This window comes from Cottoperca gobio, chromosome 21 (assembly GCF_900634415.1).
Source record: "Cottoperca gobio chromosome 21, fCotGob3.1, whole genome shotgun sequence".
Lineage (NCBI taxonomy): Eukaryota > Metazoa > Chordata > Actinopteri > Perciformes > Bovichtidae > Cottoperca > Cottoperca gobio.
Window position 1 is genome coordinate 8074320 of NC_041375.1, and position 12773 is coordinate 8087092.

General features: G+C 38.2%; 1 protein-coding gene across 3 annotated transcripts in view; it reads right to left on the reverse strand.

Moving 5' to 3' along the window:
• pth2ra (parathyroid hormone 2 receptor a) overlaps positions 1-12215 on the reverse strand; it is a 54718-nt gene extending 42503 nt beyond the window's left edge. For all 3 annotated transcript variants that reach the window (XM_029459863.1, XM_029459862.1, XM_029459865.1), the window contains exons 1-5: positions 11757-12215; positions 7475-7580; positions 5337-5447; positions 4433-4554; positions 1754-1851 (exon numbers count right to left, since the gene is read on the reverse strand). In XM_029459863.1, coding sequence (XP_029315723.1) covers positions 1754-1851; positions 4433-4554; positions 5337-5447; positions 7475-7580; positions 11757-11867 — 548 coding nt within the window. In that variant the 5' untranslated portion in view covers positions 11868-12215. The remainder of the gene's footprint in view (positions 1-1753; positions 1852-4432; positions 4555-5336; positions 5448-7474; positions 7581-11756) is intronic.
• Between the last annotated feature and the right edge of the window lie 558 nt (positions 12216-12773).

Consider the following 12773-nt stretch of genomic DNA (forward strand, 5'->3'; position numbering starts at 1 on the left):
CCAGTTGCCGACTCCACTCCCCTATAAATACGTCAGATTACCTACTGAACCAGAACTGACAGGATGTAGACCTTGAAGGATGTAGACCTTACAGAACTGACAGGATGTAGACCTTACAGGATGTTTTCTTCACGGCGCACTGATCCTCTTCAGCTCCTCCTCGTCTGGTGAACCAGACCTTGAAGGATGTTTCCCAGGACAGCTGCTGCCTTGCCTCCCCCCAGATCGGATCCCTTTTGCTCCTCGCCGCACACTGATCCTCCTCAGCTCCTCCTCGTCTGGTGAACCAGACCTTGGAGGATGTTTCCCAGGACAGTTGCTGCCTTGCCTCCCCGGAGATCGGACCGTATCGGATCCCTTTTGCTCTTCGCCGCACACTGACTGGAGGATGTTTCCCAGGACAGTTGCTGCCTTGCCTCCCTGCAAATTGTACCGGATCGGATCCCTCTTGCTCCTTGCCACACTCTATCGACAGTCCGGTTTTTCCATATTACCTGGACTGGACTTTTGGTATTTTTAAACCTGAACTATTGCTTGACACATTTAACATTATTTTAATTATTCATTAATGAGGTGTTTTAAAAGTAATGTAATAAAAGTCAATCATTTTATACATTTCTTGGTGTCATTCTCGCTGTATTGGTGTTGTCGCAAATCCGAACCTTTTCGATAAATGAGATGTTAGCGGGCTACTCTAGTCTGTTACATAAGCATCAACATATAAATACACCAAGTAAACGTTTTCATTATGGAGACTGGCCCTTTTTCAAAATTATATATATATATATATATATATATATATATATATATATATATATATATTTGCATAGGTTATTGCATCAGTACCAGGGGGTCGCAAAACTATTTGTAGATAAAACAAATTGAATTAAAAAAAGAAAAAACAAAAGTGATAACTTTCGCTCCCGACACACACCTACCTATAGTCATTGTAAATATAAATCTAGCATTATTACATTTTTCCATCCAGTTATGTACATACAGTGGTTTAGTCAAAGGATGTGTGGAGAAGCACTCAAACAGTGGCTCAAAAGTTAAATGGAATTAAGTATTTAAATTAAAACAGACTTTTAATTTAAGTCTTTCACAATAGAGGTTATTTCTGTCTATTTCCATGCAAGTGAAGCTGTAGAAATAAGCCTGAAATTAGAGAACTTGTTAACATGAAGAAAATTCATCAGCAGGCACAATAATTAGTAACTAAACTAGTTCCAAGTCTTGGCAAATAAGTACATTTTGCTGCATGACCATTTATTCATTAATTATTTACAGGTCATTTAGCAGAGGCTCTTATTCAGAGAATTACATTGAACTAAGTACAGGACAGCCTCCCTGGAGCAACTCAGGGTTGCACAGGGTGGCAGCCTGGTATTGAACTCCAAACCTTCTTGTGTTTTGTTTGGAAGTCATACCACTAGACCACTGGGCCATCACCACGACTTATTGTGGTGTTGGTTTAGTTTTATGCATTTAAAAAAGAAGTCATTTGTTTCTATCATATCTCATTCAGACAACTAATTGCTTTGACATTTAAAATATTGATTACGCCTCTGTTTGTTTTGATTACATTGTTTGGTTCATTTATTGCACTTCAGGTTCTCAATCAATTGAATTTTGTCATTTGCTAAATGACAACACAATTTTACATCCAGTGCCAACTTTGTACTCCTGCCATTAATGTCACTGATGTGTTTGTTAGTTACAAAGACAAAACACCAGACAAAACGTTTCTTACCTGAAGCATCCAATGATGAAGATGGCCACCAGCAGAGTGCTAAAGGACACAGCGTAGCCAATGGTATACATGACGTACAGCCGCTCAAAGAAGTCTTGCTGTGAACAAAGACAGAAATACTTGCTATTCAGTTTAAGGTGAAATAAAGGTGCAGAAGGAAAACATACATAACTCACAGTTGCTGGGATAGACGGCATGCTGCAATAAGAGGAATAAAGCCAGCAGTCTAATTATTTTGTGTTTGTACTTTGACAGGGCACGATACTAGAACAGCAGTAGCGCTGAATATTGAAGCTAATTCTGACACTAATGCTGCTACGTAGCCTGTACATATGCCATTTTAAAGAATGGATCAGTGACTCAGCTCTTACTATGTCGATTTATAAAGTCTTAGCATGGAGGTCTTTAATCCTTAATCTCTGAAAGCTTACAAACTGGAGACAACATCAGGAGTTTCACCAAAAGCAGCTGTTCGATCAACGCTTGAAAAGATTTTAAGGAGTCTGAAGATTTAGATGATACCATGAAGAAAGCTTGCTATAGCTCCGTCCCTGGTAATATCTTACAAGTTTCACAGAGCAGATGACAGATAGTCCCTCAGGCAATGTGGTTGCTTAGATGAATGGGTTGCATATCAAAAGGTGAAGTTGAATCAATATAAAAGTATGCAAGAAGATTCACATTTTGTGAGCAAACAAAACACTTATAGGCAAAGTTAAATTAATATGTTGCAAAGTCTAAGTCTAGAATCCTGCCAAACACAATCTTTTTTTGACAGAAATCAAGTATTGATCAAGTGAATCAAGTATGAGTCAAGTTATTCAATAAGGATTCATATGTATTGTTTTGTGTATATGAACAGTACAATAAGTGGAAGATGTTTTAAGAGTCCCTTGTCTGTTTGGAACATTGTAATATTTCTATAAATCACTGCTCACTGCAGATTTCATCTCATAACATCCTTCTGCAGAAAGCCTTCTTTTTCCTTAACTGAAGAAATGAGGCTTGTCTTTCTGTCTCAGAGGAGTCACATGGTCTCAACTCAGATCAAAATTAAAAGATTACAAATCAGCATGTGGATCGCTAAAGTTGAGCCCTGAGTCTAAAAGAAAGTCATTCAGGCATGTTTTCAATGGGCACTGCACTAGTTAGAGGGAAAACAGCACATTTCCTTAGAGCAGTGGTTATAATCCTAACTTGGTACCCATGAGGGTGCAAGATTGAATTCAGGTAACGGGAAATGATTACAGGGGAAATAAGAAAAGGTTAATCCTTTTAAACAAACTTTTCCAACTTTTGTCTAATGGCAATTATTTTCTATATACTACTGTAGTTTGAACTCCTGGCCTGGAACAATTACAAAAGAAATAAGACAACCTGAAAAGGGACGGTTACTCTTCTACCACCAGGCTCAGGAAGTCACCTGCACTGTTATCGTACTTAACGGACATGTTATTTGCACTTTCATATCGGGGAGGCTCTGCACAGACTGAACCTATTATACTGTTCAATATTGTTCCTGTACATGCAGTATAACCAAATGTATGTGCTGCTCATACCATCACTGTTTGCACATACAGCCTGCATTTGCACTCTGTTACATATTTATAGCAGTTTATAGCATCACTCAATGTACTTACTGTATATAATACAGCACATTTCTGCACTTCTGGTTAGATACTAACTGCATTTCATTGGCTTGTAGCTGTAGTCTGCACAATGACAATAAAGTTGAATCTAATCTAATCTAATCTAAAATGCACTGCTAACAATGCATCGGCATGCAGCCTGTGATGAGGAGACAAAGTGGATATTTCTTTGTATTAAGTAGAAATAGGCTAAATAAGGTGGGAGCTACTGTAACAGCTGTTCATGGGTGGGAATCAAATGATAAGATTAAGGCTGCAAAATGTATGACTGTTATTGTCATCACAATATCAACTTGCGCAATAACCACATTGCGAAAGAATGCGTTATTGCACTCAGGGATTTATTTTTATCAGTAGAAAGCTGCACTTTAAAATGTATTTATCGTTCTTTGTATTGATGCCTTTTGTGTTCAGTTCAATGTTCAATTTGTTCAATAACAAAATGTTGGAAATAATTTTCTTTATAACATTATATTGAAAGAAAGGCAGAACGGAGTACACTTTAATATCTGTTTAATTATAGCGGTATTATCGTGTAGTCCTAGATATGATGTGAATATGATGACAATGTGTCCCTACATGAGATGAAGCACACACAGACACCTAGCATCTGACTTCAGTTATCAAGGAATATTTATTCTGTCCGATTGATCGCAGTCAGCCTCCACATGAGCCTGCCCCGAGAGTCCTGTGGACTGTTACATGACAATCTTTGTCCTACATATCTATTCATGGTTGCATAGGCATAAGCAACCCGTTCTCACTTCTGCTCATGCTATTGACGCACTTTTAGCATCTGTATGATTCACACCAGGCTACTAAACTCCAATGTAAACACACCCTTGCCATTTTTAGACGCACAGAGCCACTGCCGTAATACAAATAGTGCAAAAGTACCTGGAGCTTCATAGTTTGAAACGTAGGGCCACTGACCAAGCTGCCATTTTTGGTGTGAGAATGTGTTGGAATAAGATTGTTTAGCTAGTTAACCAAATCAGTTGCTGCCTAAATGTTTTACAGTCATACTTACTCTCCCTTCTTCATCAGTGTACTGAAGGAAACGCAGACACTCTGAGTAATTGGTCCAAGTTTTGTTCCAGCGGTCGACAAACACCCAGGAACCGTTGACATCACACTTCCTGTAAGCGTGTCCTGTGAACACAAACTTGTACATGATTTTGGACATTTAACACACAAACAAAAAACATGGTTTGGTCATGATTAAAGCATTTCATGCAGCAGGGATCTTGCGGATCAGGTATATTTAGAAACACATTATAATAAAAGTAATTTGTTTACCAAAATACAAGTATGAACCTAAAAATGAGCACAATATGTCCCCTTTAAAGGACCTGTACTCCCGTAGTAAACCTGCACGAGTGAATTTTATTACTTTAACTAATAAGATCTCTTTTCAGGACCGGAACAGACAGTGCTCATTCCCCTGATAGATTTGTTGCACATGTTATGTGGAACAAGCTGCACCTTTATCATCTCTACAGTTCTTTTTCACAAAAATCATTTTGACATGTCAGGCTAAGAGAACACAGGTGTAAATAGTCATGGTAATGGCCGTCCAATTCCATTTAGCTTTAGAGTCCCAGGACCCTGAAACTGAAGCAGCTAAATGGAACATGCACAATAGCATGCACAATACCAGTATTGTGCATGCTGCTTCACTGAGACACTTGATTAGAAACACCTTTGTTTTTCCACGACAAGTCAAAGCATCTGTTGTGAAAAAGTGCACAAAGTCCAGTATACAGAAGAAATATACGGTGCACTTGCAAAAGTCATGCTTAATAATACTTATATTGCAATATGTCAACAGCATAAACAGCCTGAATGTATGTGTCTCTTTATTTAAAGGTACTTGTAGTTTTCAGTGTTGGTGATTGAACATCCGCAAAACATAAATAAAAATAACTGTTAACCTTTGTGATTGAAGTCATAGATGTAAGACGGGCAGGGGACCTTTGTAGTCAGCCCAGGGGAGCCATGGGGCCAACAAATAAGACCGTCCCAGTCAGGGGGGCACACCTCATCTACAGCAAGAAGAGTATATGTTAGAGGAAGCCAACAACAACCATCTTCATCAGACTTATAAACCACAGGGTCTGAAAGTTGAAAAGAACAACTTTAATAGTTTACAATCAACAAATGAAGACTAGGGAGATTATAATAGTTGAACTAGAAAGAACAGCTTACAATGTACTTGCAAATCTTCCCAGAACCCAAATTTTTCAGAAATTAGCTCAGTAAACTTGAGATTAATGCTCACACAATTAGTTTATTAGATGCTAGAAAGTTTAAAAATGATTTCAAGAATCTGTTCTTTAAATCACTTGAGCATCTAGATACATGTCTGAAAGGTAATGCAATATTGCTTCATCATGTACATAGTGAATGAGAAATGAAGTCATATAAATCATCTTATTCACAGTATTGTTGTCTAGAAATGAAATGAAAGGATTGTATCGTACAGGATGTTTACAAAATCTAAAGAACATTAGTCCAGTCAGAAATGTGAGCGCCACTTGTGCGCATTGAAATGGACAGCCCAGAAATAAATGTGCACCTCTGCTGACTCATCTCCTCCCTACTCTAATGACTAAATTACTGTACTTATATTTGGAAAACATTGCAAAGTGCAACTTTCAAAAGCAATACTCTTTTTATTCAACCAAGTGACACAATTCACCTCTGAACATTGTTTCAAGAAGATAAATATGAATCATATACAATGTATGCAGCCAATAGGAGAACAGCAGGGCCATGTTTGTAGTGCTGTTGCTCATAAACTGGTGTACAGTCTGTGAAAATACTGGATTTAAACGCTGAGTTTGCTCCAGCATTAGATGTTTACATATCTGGTTATGTTATTAAAAAAACTAAATGTGGGATTGCAGCAAAATCTGCATCCCAAAATAGGCATTTGTATGTGTCCCTAAACCAATTGATAAGAGAAGATGTTTTAAGTTTTTTAATGAATGCACAGATAAACAGCATAATTTGAATGGTGTGTTATCCCAGAAGAATTATGGTTTGTCTGCATCACTTAACATTTAAGAGTCACTATCGAGTCACAACACATGCTTAGGTTGTCTGACAACAGGAAAATAATGAAATGGGAGTACCTAACAGTGAGTGTGTAGGTGATGATGGAGAGTAGGACAGGACTGGACAAAGGTTTAACCAGCTGAGAACAACACAAGTTGGCTGCCATCAACAGTAGTTTGCTAAACTAAAGTGGAACAAGATAATTATTGGATGCTGATCTGAGTTCTGTGGTCACTTTCCAGAGCTCTTGCAGAATATGACTGACTGTTTATCAGACCAATAGTAGAGCGGCAGAGCAGCACCACAATCCCTGCCCCGAGAACATTTATCATTTACAGCAAAACAAGAAATGCAAACCAGAAGGCATTTCACATTATAGCTCATATTTTAGAATGATGGTATATTTGGTTTGCCATTTTTGTTGGTTGGTTTGCAATGTCCCATAGTACTTTAAGCTTTTATTAATGGACAAAATGTATTTGCACCAGTGTGTGGAAGCCGATCTTGTTTGCTATCAGCGTTACAGCGTTCATGCTAACGTTAGCTCTGTCTTGTTCTTTTCCTGTTTTGGGTCAGCATTATGTTTGCCAAATACATCCGTTATTCCTCATCCTAAAAGCCTTTGAAATCAAGAAGCCCTTGTTTAAAAAGTTACCAACAAGGTTGTGAACTGTGCCGTGCTCGATTGGGAAGCTCACAGGCGTAGCAACGGTAACTAAGGGGGGCATGGTTCAGCAGAGTCAATTGTTGTTAAATCTGCTGTTCTTATATTTACTGAACATATCTTTGAGTTTGAGTTGTGTTTACTCAAATGAAAAGTGCGTCTATAAATACAATTTATTATCACTATTATTATTATTATTATTATTATTTAATAAATACACATAATGGACACAAATTAAGAGCTGTCAACGTTTTCTGACATTTTACAACTTGCATGAAGAAAATTCCCAAAATTGACAGAATTGTGTAGCATTTTACAAAAATGTAACTTTCTGTGCAAGTGTTGTACCTGTGGACCCCGGGTCAATGCTGGAGAGGTTCTGGTGGCACTGCAGCTTGATTTCATAAAGGATGTACATCTGCTCCTGTGCAGAGAGAGGCTCATCAAGCTCCATCTGTGGAGCACAACAAACAAGATCACATCTGTCACTCTGAATCTATATGTATGCAAATTATCACTTGCCTTTGGTTTTTTAAATAACATTTGGGACATATTTCTGTATTCCATGTGCTGTGTGCCAGGTCAACCTTTGTGGTAACCAAGTGGAGGAAAGTCGTGACGACAATAACACTGGCAGGAAGCAGATAAAAATAACATTTTGTTCCACATTTGTAATTCTAATATTTTCGGTTTTTTTATGTAATATTCTGTATATTTTACCATTACACTGTGGAATATTTGTGCATTAATTTAATCTTTTCTCATCTAATCATATAATTAGCGCCGTATCCAAGTTTTACTTGTAACATAATTTGTCTAATGAAACAAGCCCTTATTGTACCAATACTCTTTTCACACCACCATCATTACTGTATCTTTTAAATCCTTTCACATACAGTGTTGATCAACAGTTGTTTTTATTTGAGCTCTGTTTACCACCTCGCTGAAGTCAGCTAGCTGGTATTGTTTTGCTTCTGGTCTATTGGTTATAAAGATACATGGATTTCAACAGTAAAAGAATAAAGTCAAAGGTAGTTGGACCTGCTGTTTAAGTCAGTTATTTATGCCACTCATCCAAAGGGACTGTGTCACTTGGTGAGGTGCCTTTAGCATTCAAACGTTGTTTGTTCACCACCTGATGTCAGAGTTGAGAGTCATTACTGTCACTTTTTGACAGTTCGAGTCACACGATTTAACGTTTGAACAGCTGCGAAATTGTCCGAGGCATCTGTGCCCAAAGCAATTCCCAAATGTCAAACCGTCTGACAGATAAATTGAAAGAGGAGCACAGGAGAAAGGGAACGTGTGCAGACCGTTTAACATTATTTATTTTAGAGACTAGAAGAGAACACAGTGCTGTCTGTGCTGCTGTATGTTAAACACTGATTATATAGGAGCATTAAAAACCCATTCAAAACACCCCAATTTAAAACTTCACAAACCAAACTTCACATATACATTAAGCTTGCATTGTGTGGTTAATTATAATATTAGATTTTTACCAGTGCTGTTATTCTTCCTTCTCTATCTTTATGGACTCAGAACTATATCACGCTCCATTTAACACAACAAAGAGTTGTTCTTTACTAGCTTAAAAGAACCTGCTGCAAAGGGGGGACAGCGATTCGGGAAGAGTGAACTACATGTTTATTTTGACATTTCAAAAACAAAAAGGAATTTTCTACAATGTTGTTCAAAGTATTTTTTTATTAATTGTTATCATCCCATTTTTAGTTGAAACTGTCAAGCCTCAGTTTAAGTTCAAATAATTTTCCTCTGTATTTTTTTGTAAAGAAACAAGTCAGAGCCAGTACATGTAGCTCTGATTATACAACTTCCTGGGATGTCCTTGTGTACATTGACATGTTTTAATGTCAGGAGAAAAGAAAATAATCTGCAGACCTATTAGTATGATCACAAAGGGTACATCTAATAAATATAATAAGTTCTACTTTAAATTCAAGCATCTTTCCCAAACCTATTACAACAGCTAAGTTTAATAAATGATGCCATAGCGCTCACCTTAGCCCTTACAAACTCAATGAAAGAACTGTTTTTTCTGAAGTTAGATGTTTTCTAAATCAAAAATATGTTTAAAAGGAATAAAACTTGTTTTTATGCTACCCTACTGTCAGGTAGGAATACAGCGACAAGGCTTTTGACTTTAATGGTCTGCGAGCAGGTCATTATTATAATAAGAAATATTGAATCAAATGAACCCTGAAAGGGTGAGCAGGACCCTGACACAGCTCCTTACAAAAGGAATCAATAATTTCACACAAAATATCGATTAAAAAATTATTATATTGATTTAAAAATGATTGTATTGATTAAAACATTATTGTATTGATTAAAAAATTATTGTATTGACTTAAAAATTAATTTTATGCTTCGTCTAAAAACAGTCTGCTCCCTGTGCTTGGAGATCAGAACTGCATCCATAGCAACGGTTTGTTATTCAGAGCAGCGTTCTGCTGTTAAGAAATAACAGACTAAGGAATATCTATTGGATAATCGATTATTCAACAAAGCTGTGTAGGTCTTTCCTCTTATGTAAATTCTCAATATCCTCCTTATCAATCAATCGATGGTTATCTTTCATTTTAGATCCCAGCAACAGTAAGATCCACGTCTGCCTTTCTCTCCTTTCATTCACATTGTTCACGCTGGTAAAAGCTGTTATTAACCCCTTCAATTGTAAAATACCCTGAGAGTGGATTGTTAGAATGGAACGCTTGTTTTCTAAAGAAGCAATTACACCCAAAATACTTTCATTTAGAGTAACGGTACAATATGTCCATGACTTTCATACCACAGTGACTTTTTGGTTTTTGGTTTCCAAACATTGGCTTAGTTTTGTTCTAATATTCTGCTTCATTTGTTGCATCTATTTACTTGTACTAGTAGAAGTAGTAGTAATAGTATAGGAGCACCCACCTCAGACCCATTCTGAGGTGGGAGTTACTCAACTGCTGAAATCAGTCAGTTCAAGCTGTAACACTAAACTCACGAGTCTCTCTTGCAGCCAAAAATGAGAAGAGCGCATGGGCCTCACAGACAGATGCTTTCTCATAACCTGTCACTTGACGACAGTGCTTATAAATTATGTCAATAATGTTTCAGAATGTCATGAAAAAAGGAAGTGCTGTGCAGGAAAGCTTGGACTAACACTAAATTTATGGCTGAATATGTTAAATATTTTGAAGGCCACGCTTAGTTTAATACTGAAAAGGTCAACGAGACTGTTTACTTCCTTAATGTTGAGAACCAAAACTATAATCTTCAGCTAACCACTATCTTTCCCTGAACATTTTTGTAGCCTACATCTCACCACACATGAGACACATGCACACCCCACTCTCTGGAATCAAAGTTGTGTCCTTTGTACGCCCACCATCCTATCCCAACCATCTCCCTGTGGCTCCTGTACTGCACTACAATGCAACACTTAATTGCCTGGAAATCTTTTTTAGCTGGTAAACATAATCCAGGCAGCCACTACATGTCATATGAAAACATATGAAAGTAATTTTAAAGAGAAAGGGCTGCATAATGATATAAGGAAAGATGAGGAGGGAAAGAGAAAATTATTGGTTTTAATTACAGAGATGAAATGCAAGCTATTGTTTCTTTACAGTAATATATGGTGTGTTGTCACAGACAACAATGCTGCAAGTGTCTTTTCAGCAACATTCACTAGTTTAGTCTTCCCAGCATGGATATGCATTTGCTGATCTGTCTAAATTACCCTACAAGTCAATGTTGATGTTCACAAGCTGTTTCAATTTACCAAAAATGATGAGTGGGCCACTTCTGACATAATGAAGATGTGGTGCACACAAAGTCTGTGTGTATTGAGTAAACCCCAACATATATTCCAGGCAACGTTTGATGTGAAACCACATTCCAGAAAACCTAAGCACAAGTTTCCTTGGTGATGTGTCGAAAGAACATTCTAGCGCTGGTTTATAATCTAAATCTGCACAATGAGTCATGTCACTTTTCTGTCACTGAAAAGTACATTTCAAACACTGACACAACAACAACCATTTTGCATGTTACACTCAACAAGTCACAGGATTATTCACAGGTCAGTGACTAATAACCCAGGCAAGTCTGGTGATTGACTTCACTCAGCCATAAGGCTCATGGTACAGAATGTGAGACAAATTGTCAGATGATGGTTATTGATACAATTCCTGAAAACAGGAACTAGGAGCTCCTGAGAATTATAAACACAAACAGACTTTCTGCAGTGCTGGTGTTGCACCGATTGTTGTGACAATCTATAAAAAGGTCCGGAGGAAAAAAGAGACACATTTAGAGACCAAATATCAACCTGCTACAGAGCTGAAAAACAAGCCATACACAGTAAAGGCAGCCACTATAAAGCACAACATATATGACTCGTACTGTTAAGTTCCTGTGTGCTGAACACTTCTCTTTACCTTTAATGACTAAAGGGGGGAAACCTCCGCAACACTGTTATATTGAGGATAGATACAATAAACGTGACGGTTTATAATCGTTACTGCATAGCATGTCCCTAATATGCAAGTCAAAAGCGACTGTTATTATAGGTTGAACGCGTTTTGCTTAAAAACCAAGAGGAAGCAGAATGTGTCCTTACCTGTGCGTTGACAGAGGTCCAGCACAAGAAAAAGTTTAAAACAAATATCCACACGAAAAAGTTCATAGTTCGTCGATGTGCCTTCATCTCTAGCAGTGTAAAAACATACATTCATTTGAATTCATGCAAAGCTCATGCTCGAGATAAACATCACCTCTGTTCATCATTATTGAGTAAGAGCTTCACATAAAGTTTCATTGCGCAAATTCGGTCCAAAACTGAGATGCCCAGCGCACTGTAAAGGATGCAGTCGTGGAATTCATCAGATCACACATTCCACGTGGTTTTCCCACTCCTGTGCACTCAGTAAGCTTCTCGGAAATGAGCACCGTGACATTGCTGCCCTTACAGAGGAAGAGTCCCGGACGCACACTGGCACTGCAGATTTTCCCTAGTCTGGGCGTGAGGGGAGAAATCCCCTCAGCCTGTGCGCATTATCTGCCACACTACACAGTTGTACGGCGCGTGATGCATCTACCTTGTACTACGCCACCATATGATTTGTGATCAAGACATTCTCTTCCCTCGCGCAATAATTGATGGCATGCACTGTTAGGGAAGGGGGGGCACCCACTGATGCTTTCGTCACTTTGGGCAGTAATGTTCTTGCCTCACAGAAATGTTTTCCAACAAATATATTTTGTTTTTGACGTCGTTGATGCATACATGTTTTACTAATAGGCTAACTGGGTTGGCTCTATAAAACATGGAGAGGCAACCATAGAGCGGTGTGCCGGTCAAACTGCAGACTACTGTGTGTTTGTGTGCGGATGCGTGTGCGTGTGCACGCTCAGCTGCTGAGAGATTGTGTCCTGCTGAGTAGAGAGCGGAGACTCGACTCGTTGGAATACACCGGTGGCAGCGATTGCACACTAAGCAATAAAACGTGTACGAAAGCCCTGCATTTTCCCTCTACGCCACACAGACGTGTTTTGGCTTAATGAACGATCGAATTAATTAATTATCTTTATTTACATTGCGCCTTTACAGCAGAGCCATCTCTAAGACGCATTGCAA